Here is a 17,052-nt window from a genome sequence, read left to right on the forward strand (position 1 = left end):
ATTGATTCCAGGTGTGATGGACGGGATATACTCTTCTTCTTCTTGCCAACGTGGTAAATGCATCAAAAACGTCGGGGTGGAAAGTGAGAGTAGTCGAGATTGGTCGCTGCAGCAAACGTCATTGGGTAAAGCTGCCACAATTGGGTTTTACCTAATCGGGAGCTTTGCCAAGCATAGGGCGAACCAGCGTATGTGGAAACAACACCAGGAGCTCCTTTCTCGAACAGCATCACCCTCCACGACCCCGACCCCGCCTTATACGACCGTCTCTCATTTCCTATCACGCGCTTCTGGAGTTGTGCACCTGGGTCTACTTCTTCCTTTTCTTCCGATACCCGATTCTTGCGCGCTTTCTCACCCCAGTGAGCTTGGAGCTGGACTGTCGCAAACATGGCCCAGCGACAGGTGCCATTGCACGTCACTCAGCCGACGCTGGTATGTGCCGCATCAGACCCTTGTATGCCATAGTGCTTGAAGCTAACAATTGACAGCTTACGAACCTCAACATTCTCGTACGTTAGCCCTAGGCCTCGCTTTCCGCGAACAAGGCAACCAAGGTCACCAGCTAACATGTAGTCCAGCCGGCATCGATATCATGGCAAAACTGCGTAAGTAATCCCATCAAGTGTATACCATCAAGTGTATACACACGAGGAAGTTATGCTAACAGCCCGCGTAGACACTCGAGTCCGACAAGTACGTTTGCGTGCGCCAGGTCAACAACGAAGCCAACGCGCCCGCCGAGACCGTCATCATCGACCTCAAGAACACCAACAATGTCATCCGGAGACCGATTCGCGCCGACAGCGCCATCATGCACTTGACTGAGCCCATCATCGCTCTCAAGGCCCAAGGCCGGACACTGCAGCTGTTCAACCTCGAGACCAAAGAGCGTCTGCAGACCTACAGCCATCAGGAGGACATCCAATTCTGGAGGTGGATCAGCCAGACAACGCTTGCGCTCGTCAGCACAAAGGCCGTATACCACTGGGACGTACTTGATTCGAAGAACGCTGTTGCGCCGCGTAAGATCTTTGATCGCCAAGAACAACTCGAGGTATGTGAACTAGGCCATTCAGCACTAATCGCATCTAACCCGCTGTGTAGAACAATCAGATCATCAACTATGTTACCAACGATGACGAGAGCTGGTCTTGCTTGGTTGGTATTACATCGAACCCCGCCGGTGGCATTCGTGGAAACATGCAGCTCTTCTCCAAGGCGAGGAACGTTAGCCAGCCCCTCGAAGGTCACGCTGCTACCTTTGGCACACTCCGTCTCGATGGTGCCTCAACCGACACAAAGATCTTCGCCTTCGCCGTGAAATCGTCGTCTGGCGAAGCCAAGATCAACATTGTCGAGGTCGACCACAACGCCGCCAACCCAGCCTTCCCGAAGCGCCTCATTCCGATCCACTGGCCCGCCGAGGGCACTGGTGACTTCCCGCTCGGCATCCATATTGCGCAAAAGTACGGCATTTTAATCGTAATTACGAAGTTCGGTTTCATTCACCTCCACGATCTCGAGACCGGTACCGCTCTGTTCCTGAACCGGATATCTGAGGAGACAGTCTTCACAACGGCGCGAGATGACGAAGGCACTGGTGTAGTCGTCATCAACAAGCGCGGACAGGTTCTGCATACAACCATTCGAGAAGACACCCTGATTCCATACATCATGGAGAACCCGGCGTGTGCTGAAATTGCATACAAGCTTGCCTCAAAGGGCGGACTTCCAGGCGCAGATCAGCTCTATTCTCAACGATTCGAGACGCTCATGTCCCAGGGGAACTTCGCGGAAGCCGCAAAGGTCGCTGCCAACTCGCCCCGAGGCTTCCTTCGCACGATGAACACGATCAACAGGCTGCGCCAGGTTCCCAACCAACCTGGTCAGATCACCACTCTGCTACAATACTTTGGTCAACTACTGGACAAGGGTGGTTTGAACAAGGAGGAAACTCTCGAGTTGGCCCGACCTGTTTTCGCTCAGGGCCGCAAGCACCTCATCGAGAAGTGGCAGAAAGAGGGCAAGCTTCACTGCTCAGAGGAGCTCGGTGATCTCGCCAAACCCCACGATTTGAACCTCGCTCTAGCCATCTACAAGGAGGCGAACGTATCCCAGAAGGTTGTCGCAGCGCTCGCGGAGCTCGGTCACTACGATCTCATCCTGCAGTACTGCAACGGCGTTGGCTACACACCCGATTACAACGTCTTACTCCAGCACGTGGTTCGTATCAATGCCGAGAAGGGAGCAGAGTTTGCTTCCCAGCTAGCGAAGAACGAGGGCGGCCCATTGATCAGTATCGACCGTGTTGTCGACATCTTCCAGTCTCAGGGCATGATCCAACAGGCAACCGCTTTCCTCCTGGATGTTCTTTCCAACGACCTACCAGAGGAGGGCCACATGCAGACTAAGCTTCTCGAGATGAACTTGCTCAACGCCCCCCAGGTCGCAGATGCCATTCTGGGCAATGAGATGTTCCACCACTACGACAAGATGCGCATCGCTCAGCTCTGCGAGAACGCTGGTCTGCTTACCCGTGCTCTGGAACACAATGATGACCCAGCTGCCATCAAGCGTATCATTGTTCAAACCGACAAGCTTCCAGAAGAGTGGCTGATCAACTACTTCGGTCAGCTCACAGTCGAGCTTTCACTTGAGTGCTTGGATGCTATGCTTACTACGAACATCCGCCAAAACCTTCAAGCTGTCATCCGTATCGCCCAGAAGTACTCTGATCTGCTTGGCGCCACCAAGATCATTGATCTTCTAGAGAAGCACCGTACCGCCGAGGGTCTGTACTTCTTCCTGGGTTCCATCGTCAACGTCAGCGAAGACCCCGATGTCCACTTCAAGTACATCGAAGCTGCGACTACCATGGGCCAACTCAATGAAGTTGAGCGCATTTGCCGAGAGAGTCAGTTCTTGAATGGAGAAAAGGTCAAGAACTTTTTGAAGGAGGCCAACCTGACAGAACAGCTACCTCTGATTATTGTCTGCGACCGCTTCAACTTCATCCACGATCTTGTACTGTACCTGTACAAGAAGCAGCAGTTCAAGTCTATCGAAGTCTACGTTCAGAGGGTCAACCCTGCTAGGACACCGGCTGTCGTTGGTGGTCTACTCGATGTGGACTGCGACGAGAGCATCATCAAGGGCCTTCTGGCTTCAGTAACGCCATCTTCGATTCCAATCGATGAGTTGGTTGCTGAGGTTGAGTCGCGAAACCGATTGAAGCTTCTTCTCCCGTTCTTGGAGCAGACACTGGCAAGTGGCAACCAGCAGCAAGCTGTCTACAATGCCTTGGCCAAGATCTACATCGATTCCAACAACAACCCGGAGAAGTTCCTGAAGGAGAACGACCAATATGACACTCTCACCGTTGGCAAGTACTGCGAGAAGCGTGACCCCAACCTGGCATTCATCGCCTACAGCAAGGGACAGAATGACCTTGAACTGATTCACATCACCAACGAGAACGCCATGTTTAAGGCCCAAGCACGTTACCTTTTGGAGCGAGCCGACTCCGAGGTCTGGGATTATGTCCTGAGTCCCAACAACATCCATCGCCGATCGCTCGTAGACCAAGTCACTTCGTCGGCTGTTCCTTCGTCCACCGATCCAGACAAGGTCTCTGTTGCTGTGAAGGCTTTCATCACTGGTGACATGCCTGCTGAGCTGATCGATCTGCTGGAGAAGATCATCTTGGAGCCAACTACTTTCAGTGATAACCCTTCTCTTCAAAACTTGCTGATGCTCACCGCCTGCAAGTCCGATCGCGGCAGAGTCATGAACTACATTCAACAGCTCGATCAGTACAGCCCTGAGGACATTGCTCAACAATGTATCGAGGTCGGCATGTACGACGAGGCTTTCGAGATCTTTAAGAAGCACGAAAACCACGTCGAGGCTGCCAACGTCCTCATTGAGCACATTGTCTCAATCGATCGAGCATATGAATATGCTGACAGGGTTGACACGCCTGAGGTGTGGAGCAGAGTCGCCAAGGCGCAGCTGGACGGTCTTCGTGTTACAGACTCGATCGAGTCTTACATCCGTGCCGGAGATGCATCCAACTACCTGGAAGTCATTGAAATTGCCACCCACGCTGGCAAAGACGAAGATTTGATCAAGTTCTTGAGGATGGCTCGCAAGACTCTCCGTGAGGTACCCGTCGACACCGCCTTGGCTTTCTGCTTCGCTCGTACCAACCAACTACCTGAACTAGAGGACTTCCTCCGCGCTACCAACGTTGCGGATGTTGAAGCGTCAGGTGACAAGGCTTACGAGGAGGGTTACCATGAGGCGGCCAAGATCTTCTTCACTAGCATTTCGAACTGGGCGAAGCTTGCAACCACTCTTGTGCATCTGGAGGACTACCAAGCTGCTGTCGAGTGTGCCAGGAAGGCAAACTCCGTGAAGGTCTGGAAGCAAGTCAATGAAGCCTGCGTTGCGAAGAAGGAATTCCGTCTCGCCCAGATTTGCGGTCTCAACCTGATCGTCCACGCCGAAGAGCTCACCGATCTCGTCAAGCAGTACGAGCGCAATGGCTACTTCGACGAGCTGATTAGCCTGCTCGAGGCTGGTCTTGGATTAGAACGCGGTAAGTACAACCCCTCCGACAACTACCGTCCCTTTGGAAATCCCAACCCTCCAATAATCAAAACCCATGACAACTACAACATGTACGAGATGCTAACTCAGTCAATCTAGCGCACATGGGAATGTTCTCCGCTTTGGGAGAAGCTCTAGCCAAGTACCACCCCGAGCGTGTCATGGAGCACCTGCGTCTCTTCTGGTCAAGGTCGGTCTTTGAGGGAACTTCGCTTGTATACTTTCAACTGACAACACATAGGATCAACATTCCAAAGATGATCCGTGCAACAGAGGAGGCCCATCTATGGTGAGTAGCAAGCGCCAACATCAATCGTGCCGCTCGGTTCTAATATTTTCCAGGCCCGAACTCATCTTCCTCTATGTCCACTACGATGAGTGGGACAACGCCGCCCTTGCCATGATGGAGCGTGCCGCAGATGCCTGGGAGCACCAAGCGTTCAAGGACACTATCACCAAGGCTACTAACGTTGAGATTTACTACCGGGCTTTGGGTTTCTATCTTGAGGAGCAGCCAACTCTCCTGACGGATCTCCTGCAAGCGTTGACTCCCCGAATCGACGTCAACCGTGTTGTCCGCATGTTCGTCAAGTCTGACAACATTCCTCTGATCAAGCCCTTCCTCCTCAACGTCCAGTCGCAGAACAAGCGCGAGGTCAACAACGCCCTCAACGACCTCCTTATCGAAGAGGAGGACTATAAGACACTCCGCGACTCGGTCAACAACTACGACAACTATGACCCCGTTGATCTTGCCCAGCGTCTGGAGAAGCACGACCTGGTCTTCTTCCGTCAAATCGCAGCCGACATCTACCGCAAGAACAAGCGATGGGAGAAGTCTATCACTCTCAGCAAGCAGGACAAGTTGTTCAAGGACGCTATTGAGACCTCTGCCATGTCGGGCAAGTCTGATGTCGTTGAGGATCTGCTCCGCTACGTAAGTTTGCCTGAGCATTTGTTAAGTACAACGCTAATTCGATTGACAGTTTGTCGATATCGGCAGCCGCGAGTGCTACGTCGGTATGCTCTATGCCTGCTACGACCTCCTCCGCCCCGACCTCATCCTCGAGATGTCATGGCGCAACGGTCTACACGACTTCACCATGGTATGTGTCTACTCTTCCGTGTTTGCTTTGCAAATCACTAATGTTTCACTAGCCATACATGATCAACCTCATCTCTCAACAGACGGCCGCTCTCGAGATGCTCAAGAAGGACAACGAAGAGCGCAAGACCCGCGAGGTGTCGCAACAGAAGAAGGAGGACGACACTCCGATCCTGGGCTCGCGTCTTATGCTCACTCAGGGTCCGATGACTTCAGCCCCGTCTCCAGGTCCCTATGGACAGGCCAACGGCATCGCCCCGCAGCCAACTGGAGGCTTCCGTCCCTTTTAGGCACCGTCCAGATGAAGACGAGATTGCTATTTCTGAAGGAGGGGTAGTCAAGGGTTCTCTTCACACTACATATTGATGATTGGGGTGGAGCATGTAAAAGCGAGCGGAGGGTTCATAGGTTTTGGGCAGTTTGCGGCAATGTACTCTACAGGCGTTCAAGGTGGCCTCCTAGTCTGGATGCTTCATACATAGAACATCTTCAGGCTTCTGTACTCTAGTTAATCACTTCATTTGCACTGATATCTCGGATTCGTTGTGAATATTCGCGTGATGTGATTACAATAATGTTTCATCCTTGAAATGAGCATACATCACGAAGGTGCTCACGTCTAATGATTTGTGAGTATATCAACCAGATGGCTGTTACGACCTTTGTGCTAAGTTTTCCATTTTCGCAATACAAGCAGAATATCACGACTATTGTGACCAACACGTACAAGTGAAGGTCCTGAGCGGTGACGGCTTACAGAATCGTGGCCATGCCCGGCTCCTACATAAACTTATTCCGTATCGTACGAAAGATCAGAACGTGTCCTAGGGTTAGTCACTATTGATGGGACTTGCACAGGCCTTGGTTCGACCAGTCATTACGAATACAAAGCTAGTTTCTGCTTAAGCGTATTCACGCTGCGCACAACGAATACATCTAGGTTACTTTTTATATTGGTGCTGGTGTTAGAGTATCACATGCCCTTAGGCGCCAAATCTGCATGCTACCGTTGTTGAGAACGAGGAGGTCCATTTGAGACGAACCTGGCAAACCCCTGTTTACCGAATTTCAAATGCCCAAAGTACGCTTTCAGAGTTCTTCATGGGAAGGCTCTTCACATTGGAGCGCGAAAGTCAAAATAAGGCATTTCTGTGAGGGATATAATCACTTGCCCGGAAGGCATATATACCTTCGGTTTTTTTGAGGGTATTGATGTAAAACACAGCCCCCACATTGCGCGAGAATGTTAATATCAGTACTAGTATTTGTGTACGTACTACCTACATCTTTATCGTCACGTGTTAATTGTGAGCCTTCCAAGGTTCTAAGGTTGGCTTCGTGTGATTCTCAACCTTGGTACGCAGCGAAGAGTCTACGCACTTTTCGAATAGCATAATCGCTATAGCGAGCTGAGACATGATACGAAGCAGCGATACACGGAATGTGGATGTGTACCATTGACGGAAAGCACAGCGAATACCCCCAGGACAGATCTTGGTGACTGAGGAAAATGGTTCTGTGTATGCTCAAGAAAAAATTAGCTCAACCGTTCGGGCGTCAATGTGCCAAGTAGCGAGTGTTTGAAGCTCCGTATCGTAGGTGCATGATCTTTGCCAAGCAATCTTGGAAGACTAGTACACGAGTAATGTTTCCAGATGCAGCCACTGAAAGCCTCAAACGACCCCATCGTAAGCTAACGTCACCGGTTTCGAAGAGTCGCCCATAGCCAAGTCAAGTCTAGATCTACGTAACCATCTGTCATGGTGAGAGGCGGAACCGCATGGGCGTGATGCGCAGCCGGTAATAGCTCAGACCCATGTTCCGAATACTCCTCGCAGCCATGCAGGTACGCGGCCACCAAGCGAGGCGAAGGTCGGAAAAGTATACCATGAACGAGGTTAAATAGCGAGGTTGCCCTCGACGGTCATAAGGAGCTCGGTAGAGGAACCTACGCCGAAGGAAAGCGCTGGATAAGCACAGCATTTTTTCCGCGATGCCGAGCTTTCTCCGGATGTGGTAGACATCGCTTTGGCAGCTGGGGTTGATGCAAGCTCGCGCATAGCTTACCAGAGGGGTCAGAGTGGGTAGCGGTCAAGGTTTCATTGAGCGTCGACGACACCGGACGAGGTGCGTGTGGCTTTGGCTAGGCGCCCCACGTGCCTAGGCGGCGTGGGATATGTAGAGCAAAAAGGTTTTGTACATGTTTACGATTCTGGTCCGCGGTGGGGCAGAGCCTGTGACGACGGTGACAATTTCAATCGTGTCGCACACGGGGTGGTTCCGTCGGCGAACCTTGTCAGTGCCCCTCCATTATCTCCCCGCGCCAGGAAGCTCTGGCCAGGTGGTGGCATGCAGCTATCCATGGATAGCTTGGTTGCTTTTCAGGTGGCCGACGGGGTCTCTGCAGCGTGTTTCCATCTGGCTTGGCTGTGTGGATCTGTTTTGGGATTAAACTCGCGCTCTGCAGCTTTGAGCGAGTGAGTCGTAGCAAGTAGCAGACCCTGGATATCCGATAGTCGGTACCATAATAAATTAGCGCTGTATCTGCCCTCTTCTGCGCCTTTCAGACCTCCCCCTCTCCTCCTCCTCCTCCTCCTCTCTCACTACCTCTACCCCCTCCCTTACCCAACACACACAGCCGTCATCCAGCATGACGACGCTTGCAGTTGACCAGAACGCCTCGTCGGCCATTGACGAGAACGACTTCGACGAGGACCATGGCGAGCACCACCCCCACAGGAACTCGGTCCACCACAAGCTGCGTGCGAGCAGCTCTATTATGCAGCTGAAGAAGCTGCTGGGTACGTTGGCGGAGCACAATGGCTCACTCATAGCTCTTCGGCGCTCTAACAGCTCTGCCAGTTGCCAACCGAGGAGAAATCCCCATCCGTATCTTCCGAACAGCGCACGAGCTGTCGCTGCACACCGTGGCCGTCTACAGTCATGAGGACCGCCTCAGCATGCACAGGCAAAAGGCCGACGAGGCCTACGAGATTGGCGCCCGCGGCCAGTACACGCCTGTCGGAGCTTACCTGGCGGGCGATGAGATCATCAAGATCGCGGTCGAGCACAACGTGAACATGATTCACCCGGGCTACGGCTTCTTATCGGAGAATGCAGAGTTCGCGCGCAACGTCGAGAAGGCTGGCCTCATTGTGAGTTTTACCGTTTTGTTTACGCTATGACGGAACTGCGTGGAGGGGTCGCAGCTGCCTATCAGCCGCTGCTGAGCCTATCGCTCCCGCGCGAGATGAGGCATTGGCGGGGCCGATCCCCAAGCAGCCCGGCGCCGATCATCGCAGCGGCCATGGCCTTTTTTTCTTACCCATGCAATATGCGACTCATGCTTACTTCTGATTCTAGTTCGTTGGCCCCTCTCCCGACACCATCGACGCGCTCGGCGACAAGGTCTCGGCGCGAAAACTCGCCGTCAAGTGCAACGTCCCCGTTGTGCCAGGAACCCCAGGACCCGTTGAGAAGTTTGAGGATGTCAAGGCCTTTACTGACGAGTATGGCTTTCCCATCATCATCAAGGCCGCTTTCGGCGGTGGTGGCCGTGGTATGCGTGTAGTACGCGAGCAAGAGACGCTCAAGGACTCGTTCGAGCGCGCCACTTCAGAGGCCAAGTCGGCTTTCGGTAACGGAACCGTCTTCGTCGAGCGCTTCCTCGATAAGCCCAAGCACATTGAAGTCCAGCTCCTCGGTGACAACCAGGGCAACGTCGTCCATCTCTACGAGCGTGACTGCAGTGTCCAGCGTCGTCACCAGAAGGTCGTTGAGATTGCTCCCGCCAAGGACCTCCCAGTTGAGACTCGTGATGCTATCCTTGCCGACGCTGTCAGGCTCGCACAGAGCGTAAAGTACAGGAACGCCGGAACCGCTGAGTTCTTGGTTGACCAGCAAAACCGCTACTACTTCATAGCTAAGTCCAAACGACGCATATTTGCAGGATCAATTGACTAATATCCCTATAGAAATCAACCCCCGTATCCAGGTCGAGCACACCATCACCGAGGAGGTCACCGGTATCGACATTGTTGCGGCACAGATTCAAATCGCAGCAGGTGCATCTCTTGAACAGCTTGGCCTGACTCAAGACCACATCTCCACACGAGGCTTTGCCTTCCAATGCCGAATCACCACAGAAGACCCCGCCCAGAGCTTTGCACCCGATACTGGAAAGATCGAGGTCTACCGCTCTGCTGGTGGCAACGGAGTCCGTCTCGATGGTGGTAACGGTTTTGCCGGAGCCATCATCACTCCTCACTACGACTCTATGTTGGTCAAGTGCTCTTGCCGCGGTTCCACATACGAGATCGTCCGCCGAAAGATGCTGCGTGCTCTAGTAGAGTTCCGTATCCGTGGCGTCAAGACCAACATTCCCTTCTTGATCAAGCTCCTCACACATCCCACCTTCGTCGACGGTCAATGCTGGACAACCTTCATCGACGACACTCCTGCCCTCTTCGACTTAATCGGCTCTCAGAACCGTGCCCAGAAGCTCCTCGCATACCTTGGTGACCTCGCTGTCAACGGCAGTCAGATCAAGGGCCAGATCGGTGAGCCCAAGTTCAAGGGCGTCATCCCTATCCCGGCCATCCACGACAACAACGGCAAGAAGGTCGACACTTCCGCGCCTTGCACCGAGGGATGGAGGAACGTCATTCTTAAGGACGGTCCCGAGGGATTCGCCAAGGCTGTTCGCGCCAATAAGGGTTGCTTGATCATGGACACCACATGGCGCGATGCTCATCAGTCGCTTCTTGCCACTCGTGTCCGAACTGTTGACTTGCTCAACATCGCCAAGGAGACCAGCCATGCCTTCTCCAACGCATGGGCTCTCGAGTGCTGGGGTGGTGCTACTTTCGATGTCGCCATGCGTTTCCTCTACGAAGACCCCTGGGAGCGCCTTAGGAAGATGCGCAAGCTCGTACCCAACATTCCATTCCAGATGCTCCTCCGTGGCGCTAACGGTGTTGCGTACTCCTCGTTGCCCGACAACGCCATCTTCCACTTCTGTGAGCAGGCCAAGAAGAACGGTGTCGATATCTTCCGTGTCTTCGATGCGCTGAACGACGTTGAGCAGCTTGAGGTTGGTGTCAAGGCCGTCCTCAAGGCTGGTGGTGTTGCTGAGGGTACCGTGTGCTACAGTGGTGACATGCTCAACCCCAAGAAGAAGTACAACCTAGAGTACTACTTGGATGTTGTCGACAAGATCGTCAAGATGGGAGCGCATATCCTCGGTATCAAGGACATGGCTGGTGTACTCAAGCCCCGTGCCGCCCGTCTTTTGATTGGTACCATCCGCGAGAAGTACCCCGATCTGCCCATCCACGTGCACACTCACGACTCTGCTGGAACCGGTGTTGCATCTATGGTTGCCTGCGCTGAGGCTGGTGCGGACGCTGTTGATGCCGCTATCGACAGCATGTCCGGTATGACTTCTCAGCCTAGCATGGGTGCCATCCTTTCATCTCTCGAGGGCACCGACTTCGACGCTGGTCTGGACGCACACATGATCCGTAACTTGGACGCATACTGGGCCCAGCTCCGTCTCCTCTACTCACCCTTCGAGGCCGGTCTTACCGGACCCGACCCTGAAGTCTACGAGCACGAGATTCCCGGAGGTCAGCTTACCAACTTGATCTTCCAGGCGTCGCAGCAAGGTCTTGGTGAGCAATGGGCTCAGACCAAGAAGGCGTACGAGCAGGCCAACGACTTGCTCGGCGACATTGTCAAGGTCACTCCCACTTCCAAGGTCGTTGGTGACTTGGCTCAATTCATGGTCTCCAACAAGCTTTCCTACGACGACGTCCTAGCCAAGGCTGACCAACTCGACTTCCCATCCTCTGTCCTGGAGTTCTTCGAGGGACTCATGGGTCAGCCATACGGCGGTTTCCCTGAGCCCCTCCGCTCGCAAGCTCTCCGTGAGCGAAGGAAGATGGACAAGCGCCCTGGTCTCTACCTTGAGCCCGTTGATATCCCCAAGATCAAGGCTGACCTCAAGGCTAAGTGGGGTGACGCCACAGAGTGTGATGTTGCATCGTACATCATGTACCCCAAGGTCTTTGAGGACTACAAGAAGTGGACAACCAAGTACGGAGATCTCTCCGTCCTGCCCACTCGTTACTTCTTGTCGCGCCCCGAGATCGGCGAGGAGTTCCACGTCGAACTTGAGAAGGGTAAGGTTCTCATCCTCAAGCTTCTCGCCATCGGTCCTCTATCCGAGCAGACCGGTCTGCGTGAAGTCTTCTACGAGATGAACGGTGAGACCCGTACCGTCACCGTGGAGGACCAACACGCAGCTATCGAGAACGTCTCGCGACCCAAGGCCGACCCCACAGACAGCAGCCAAGTCGGATCACCCATGTCCGGTGTCTTGGTTGAGGTTCGTGTCCACGATGGCAGTGAGGTCAAGAAGGGTGACCCAGTTGCTATTCTCAGCGCCATGAAGATGGAGATGGTCATCTCCGCACCACACTCTGGAAAGGTCAGCGGCCTGTCTGTACGTGAGGGTGACTCGGTTGACTCTGGCGACTTGGTCTGCAAGCTCGTCAAGTGAGCATATCGCTTGGGTAGTTTGCGTTGTTTATGAGAGTTATGAAATCCAAGAATGGAAATGATTAGATAGTAACGAACAATGACGGCGCTGGGATGCCATTTCAACTTCACATTTACCCGTCTGCTCCTTTTGATCGTGCTATGGACATTGAACTACACGACTTTTGAAGCTTTGTATAGCTTCTACACGGATATCGATCGTGCTGTACAATATCCAAAAGAATTTTCTCTTGTCCTACGCCCCCAGTTTCCAGTCTGCGCAGACGCATGCATTGCGTTACTACTCGATATACGTTTAGGAAATAATAGGCCTAGGAGGTATCCAGTGGGTTTTGTCCCGGCAGATTTACAAGGCATGCCATAGCGTAGCCACCAGACTAGGTTATAACATAGTGAAGAAAGGCCTCTTGAGCGAGAGTATACTCCTTGAGGGTCACCTTTGCAGCAATTTAGTAATTAATAATCACAGCCCTGGAAGTATACATGGGATGAACATGTAAAGTATTGCATGTGTATGATAACCTTCGGTAGTTGATACACCGAAAAAAAAAAAGCTTCCAGCACCCAACCCCAGACTCCAAGAAATGCAGCATAGCTAGCCTAGTCTAAACGGAAAGCCTTACCCGTATGCAGGTTCCCTTGAACCGAGCTCCAAACGCCCACGCCCAAACGCCCATGTCAGATCCAAGGGATCCACTCGATCGAACCACTTGATCGGGAGAAGCCGGAACGCAGCCACACCTCCTACAAGCTACAAGGAAGAAACTGAACAGGCCTGCAGCCTACACTAGGACAAAAACAAGCAATCGAGAAGATCTAGCGTCAACGTAGGCCTCAGGGTGTTTAAGCTTTTCCTTGGATAGTGTGATCTACCCCATGGAGCCAAAATCAAGCTTCCGAGCTACCTTGTCGGCGCGACCATTGGTAGGCATCTCTCCGCCTCTCCGCTTCAGATCCTCTCCCATAGCTTTTGCCCCACCGCCTTCTTTGGGCAGGTTTTCTTTCTTCGTGGGCCGGGGTGCGTTGGTCCACCACTTGTCCTCTAGCGCTTTGCGAGCCGTGTACCTCTTTGTCGGGTCCAGGGTCAGTAAACCCTTGATGAAGTCGCAGCCGTCGTCTCCCAGTGCAGGGAACTGTTGTTTCCACCACACGCGGGGACGCGTTTGTCTGAAGGCTGTAGAACCCTGCGGACCGGTTTGCTTCTCAGGCGCAACGTAGTACGGGAGAGAAGACACGCCTGGCCAGGTTTCCTCGGTCGGCGTTCCAAACTTCTCGCAGATGGTGGCGACTTGTTGGATGTCGGTGTCGGAGTAGAGAAACCAGTTGCGGATACAGAGTTCTGCCATCAGAACTCCGATACTCCACATGTCAGCCGTGCCACCGTAGTGCGAGCAGCCGTACAGCAACTCCAGCGGACGGTACATGCGTGTAATGACCATGGTGGTCATCTTTGTTCCTGGATCCGCGAAACTCCGCGCAAGACCGAAATCGGCAAGCTTGACTGTTCCGTCGGCGGCGATCAGGGCGTTACTGCCCTTGATATCGCGATGTAGGACAAAGTTCTCGTGGCAGAACCAGATTCCCTGACACAGCATGTTCATCCAAGACTTGATATCCGCCTTTGTGTATGTGATTTCCTTGTTCTTCCAGAGCGCCTCCAGATCTCCCAGGGGCAGATGTTCGAGTACGAAGGACAGATTCTGGTCCTTGCTGGAGAAGACATCGTGTAGTTTTATTACGTTGGGATGGTCGATCTCGAAGAGAAACTGCATTTCGCGGAGGGCGTCCGGGGCGATTCCGTTGGGGTACTCGGCGTTGAGCTTGATCTTCTTGATGGCGACGAGCTTCTTGGGGTTGTTGATGTAGTGGGCTTGAAAAACCACAGCATAGGTACCTTCTCCAAGTTTCTGGCCCATGACGAATTGGCTGCGCACCCGGTCGTTCATCTGCTCGGCGAGATCCATGCCTCTGTCTTCTGCTGGGGCTGTGAATGGTACAGCTGGTGACTTCGTGGGCTTGGTTGTGTGGCTTGGGAGCGCGAGGGTTCTAGCCTTGGCCCCATCTTGAAAGGCTGCGCCGGGCGGGTTCGGCCGTGGGCTTAGAACAGCTGGTGATGCCATGGTGAAGTCGTGGGTGTAGCGGCGTGATTGAGGTGTTGCGACGAGGCTGGTCGATGAAAGATGGCGAAATGCTGGCGTCAGTGGCTACTCCACAGCTCTCGTGAGTTGAGCGACCCAAAGTCCATTCCACATTCCTCCTCTTCTAGACGGTGAAGGTAGTGGCTTCGTGGTTCGCGACTGCGCGAACGTTCGCGTTCCAGGGACCGCGACGGCGACGATGCACGTCCCCGAACATTTTGGCTTGGCCGCGCTTTTCTGCGGGGAGCTTGCCCTCACCACCGACGCCCAGCAGTCGCATTCCACACATCATGGCTACTTCGGCGCGAGGACCGCCAGGCACTGTCGCCGTCTCCAAAGAGGGTATCCCGAACCGGACGTGAGTTGATCTACATCCCAGTGCACGGAGTATATGCTGATATCAAACAGATTATACGTGCGCAACCTCCCCGACAAGCTACAAAAAGAAGACCTCAAGCGGAACCTGTACATGCTATTCGCGACATATGGCGTCATACTTGATGTTGTCGCGCTCAAGACCATGAAGATGCGAGGCCAGGCGCATGTCGTCTTCCGCGACGTCGATTCCTCAACACAGGCTATGCGCGCTCTACAGGGCTTCACTTTCTTCGGCAAAGACATGGTGCGTCTTTTCCTGATTCTACGAAGCACGAAATTATGCTTACACTAGGCAGCAAGTCGCATACGCAAAGACCAAGTCCGATACAGTAGCGAAGCTAGACGGCACCTACAAGATGCCCGAGCCGGAGCGCGAAGACGAGCCCGAACAAGCGTCTGCACAGCCCGCAGGCTTCGGTACCGCACCCGAGAAAGCAGTTCCGGTCAATGCACAAGACGCCGCCAAGGGACAGAAGAGAGGGCGTGAGGAAGAAGAGGAGGATGAGAACTCAGACGCGGAGATGGAGATGGATGTCAGCGACGACTCGGACTAGATGGTTAAGACTGCGTATGGAAGGATATGATACCCACGAGAAATGAACAGAATCAAAAGGGCACTTTAGAAGACTCGTCTATGTGTGTTGTTTACAAATGCGTATGGGAAGACACCACAGCTTTTCTCGGAGTGGTACTGACTTGATACAGACCCGATCTCAGTTTCTCTCCAACGATCGACTAGTGTACGTCATTATCGTCGCGCGCTCAATTGAATAGCTATATTTATGGTATAGCTAGACTACCTTCGCAGAACTATTGAGTATCTAGAATTGAATAATAGGGCACCTAGAACTTCTTCGCTGAAGGTCTAACCACGAATTGAAAGACCGTAGAAGAGCTAGACTGTATTCAATACCCTATCACTTAGCACACTAGCGTCTGTAAAATCTCACTTCCAACCTCCACGCTACTCCATCCACTGACCCCTATACGAGTACACTTAAGCATATCTGCTCATGCAAGCCTCGAGCAGACCCAGCAGCTCAGACTTCCGCTTTTCCCCTATCCAGCTGCCGTGGATAGAATTGCTAACGATCGTCCTCCATTCATCCATACTTAAGTTGAAAGCCTCTTGCACCGCGCAATAGTTGTTTAGGATGTATCCACCAAAGTACGCTGGGTCGTCACTGTTGATACTGAACTTGACCCCTGCCTCGAGGAATGTCCTGATGGGTACTTGGCCGACATTTTGCACTGCTTGGAGGCAGACATTGCTCAGCGGACAAACTGTCAGGAGTATCTCCTCTTTCACTACCCGACGGAGCAGTTCAGCATCTTCGGTAAGACGAATGCCGTGATCGATGCGCTCAGCGTGTAGTGCGTCGAGTGCACCACTGATGTACGTCGGATCCCCCTCTTCACCCGCATGCGCTGTCCTCCTCAACCCCCTCTTCTCACCCTCGCGATACATATCGACAAAGAGTTCCGGGCGAAACCCAACTTCTGACGAGTCCAACCCAAGACCAGTAATAGCGCGCCCCTGATCATCTCCACTCTCAAGATCAAAGTGCCCACCCTTAACAGCCGCTGCCATAGTCTCCGCAGCTGAACTAACAGGCAAGTGCCTTAAGAAGCACATAATCAGACAACTCGTTATTCCCAGCTCTTTCTCCGCCCGTTTTCTTGCAGCGTTGAAACCACGTACCACGACATCAAACGCAATACCTCGCTCCGTATGACTCTGTGGATCAAAGAAAACTTCTGCATGGCGGACACCGTCTCTAGCTGCTGTTGTGAAGTACTCCCAAGCTAGCATCTCAAAGTCCTCTTCATGCACTACGACTGCGATGCCGCGGTAGTAGTACGCAAGGAAATCATTCAGGTTTGTGAAATGCGAATACCGTTCTGTGAGTGTTGCGGGCGACGTGTAAGCGACATCCTCAGATGGTGATGGCAGGGTGATGTTGTTTTTAGAGGCCAGAGTGAAGAGAAGGTTTGGGCTGAGGCAGCCTTCGAGGTGGAGGTGGTGTTCGCATTTTGGTAGGTCCGCGAGGAAGTCGTGGGTGGCTGGTTTGCACATTTTGTATTGCTCGTATAGGGAACTTTGGGAAACAGGTGTGTTGGATGGATTGTTAAAACAAAATGGTTTTCAGTCCTTTGTAAAGATTCTGTTTTGTATGACTAGTTCTATCGGAGGTGGACGGAAATTATCGGTGTTCGCCGGTTTCTGCTGGGATGATGGAGAACCTCTAACTAGAG

At 53.0% G+C, this 17,052-nt stretch overlaps 5 protein-coding genes across 5 annotated transcripts; 3 read left to right on the plus strand and 2 right to left on the minus strand.

Annotated features, from left to right (window-relative positions):
• The first annotated feature begins 70 nt into the window (after positions 1–70).
• On the plus strand, positions 71–6,258 carry BKA58DRAFT_211054 (clathrin heavy chain). The gene is made up of 10 exons (XM_046166045.1): positions 71–435; positions 492–512; positions 582–608; positions 680–1,057; positions 1,108–4,603; positions 4,714–4,804; positions 4,856–4,903; positions 4,957–5,551; positions 5,601–5,720; positions 5,773–6,258. The coding sequence occupies exons 1-10, from the start codon at positions 391–393 to the stop codon at positions 6,007–6,009; spliced, it is 5,058 nt and encodes a 1,685-aa protein (XP_046023398.1). The 5' UTR covers positions 71–390; the 3' UTR covers positions 6,010–6,258.
• Positions 6,259–8,290: 2,032 nt separating this feature from the next.
• Positions 8,291–12,385, plus strand: BKA58DRAFT_388547 (pyruvate carboxylase). The gene is made up of 4 exons (XM_046170667.1): positions 8,291–8,519; positions 8,581–8,874; positions 9,083–9,637; positions 9,690–12,385. The coding sequence occupies exons 1-4, from the start codon at positions 8,370–8,372 to the stop codon at positions 12,279–12,281; spliced, it is 3,591 nt and encodes a 1,196-aa protein (XP_046023399.1). The 5' UTR covers positions 8,291–8,369; the 3' UTR covers positions 12,282–12,385.
• Positions 12,386–12,893: 508 nt separating this feature from the next.
• BKA58DRAFT_211126 (kinase-like domain-containing protein) lies at positions 12,894–14,554 on the minus strand. Its single transcript, XM_046166046.1, has one exon. It carries the CDS (start codon positions 14,398–14,400, stop codon positions 13,150–13,152), a length of 1,251 nt encoding a protein of 416 aa, XP_046023400.1. The 5' UTR covers positions 14,401–14,554; the 3' UTR covers positions 12,894–13,149.
• Positions 14,555–14,708: 154 nt separating this feature from the next.
• On the plus strand, positions 14,709–15,350 carry BKA58DRAFT_441748 (U2 small nuclear ribonucleoprotein B; the record flags this gene model as incomplete). The annotated part of the gene is made up of 3 exons (XM_046173843.1): positions 14,709–14,776; positions 14,827–15,040; positions 15,093–15,350. The coding sequence occupies 3 exons, from the start codon at positions 14,709–14,711 to the stop codon at positions 15,348–15,350; spliced, it is 540 nt and encodes a 179-aa protein (XP_046023401.1).
• Positions 15,351–15,496: 146 nt separating this feature from the next.
• Positions 15,497–17,023, minus strand: BKA58DRAFT_211156 (adenosine deaminase). Its single transcript, XM_046166047.1, has one exon. The coding sequence runs from the start codon at positions 16,871–16,873 to the stop codon at positions 15,794–15,796; it is 1,080 nt and encodes a 359-aa protein (XP_046023402.1). The 5' UTR covers positions 16,874–17,023; the 3' UTR covers positions 15,497–15,793.
• Between the last annotated feature and the right edge of the window lie 29 nt (positions 17,024–17,052).

This window comes from Alternaria rosae, assembly GCF_020736505.1.
Source record: "Alternaria rosae strain MPI-PUGE-AT-0040 chromosome Unknown BKA58scaffold_7, whole genome shotgun sequence".
NCBI lineage: Eukaryota > Fungi > Ascomycota > Dothideomycetes > Pleosporales > Pleosporaceae > Alternaria > Alternaria rosae.

What these genes read in the sequence shown, in the direction of transcription:
- BKA58DRAFT_211054 (XM_046166045.1), top strand. Translation starts at nt 391, where the DNA reads ATGGCCCAGCGACAGGTGCCATTGCACGTCACTCAGCCGACGCTG. An exon ending in TGGTCTTGGATTAGAACGCG is followed by an intron (nt 4,604 to 4,713) that starts GTAAGTACAACC and finishes CAGTCAATCTAG; the next exon opens with CGCACATGGGAATGTTCTCC. An exon ending in ACAGAGGAGGCCCATCTATG is followed by an intron (nt 4,904 to 4,956) that starts GTGAGTAGCAAG and finishes AATATTTTCCAG; the next exon opens with GCCCGAACTCATCTTCCTCT.
- BKA58DRAFT_211156 (XM_046166047.1), bottom strand. Translation starts at nt 16,873, where the DNA reads ATGTGCAAACCAGCCACCCACGACTTCCTCGCGGACCTACCAAAATGC.
- BKA58DRAFT_211126 (XM_046166046.1), bottom strand. Translation starts at nt 14,400, where the DNA reads ATGGCATCACCAGCTGTTCTAAGCCCACGGCCGAACCCGCCCGGCGCA.
- BKA58DRAFT_388547 (XM_046170667.1), top strand. Translation starts at nt 8,370, where the DNA reads ATGACGACGCTTGCAGTTGACCAGAACGCCTCGTCGGCCATTGACGAG. An exon ending in TCGAGAAGGCTGGCCTCATT is followed by an intron (nt 8,875 to 9,082) that starts GTGAGTTTTACC and finishes TTCTGATTCTAG; the next exon opens with TTCGTTGGCCCCTCTCCCGA. An exon ending in AGCAAAACCGCTACTACTTC is followed by an intron (nt 9,638 to 9,689) that starts ATAGCTAAGTCC and finishes ACTAATATCCCT; the next exon opens with ATAGAAATCAACCCCCGTAT.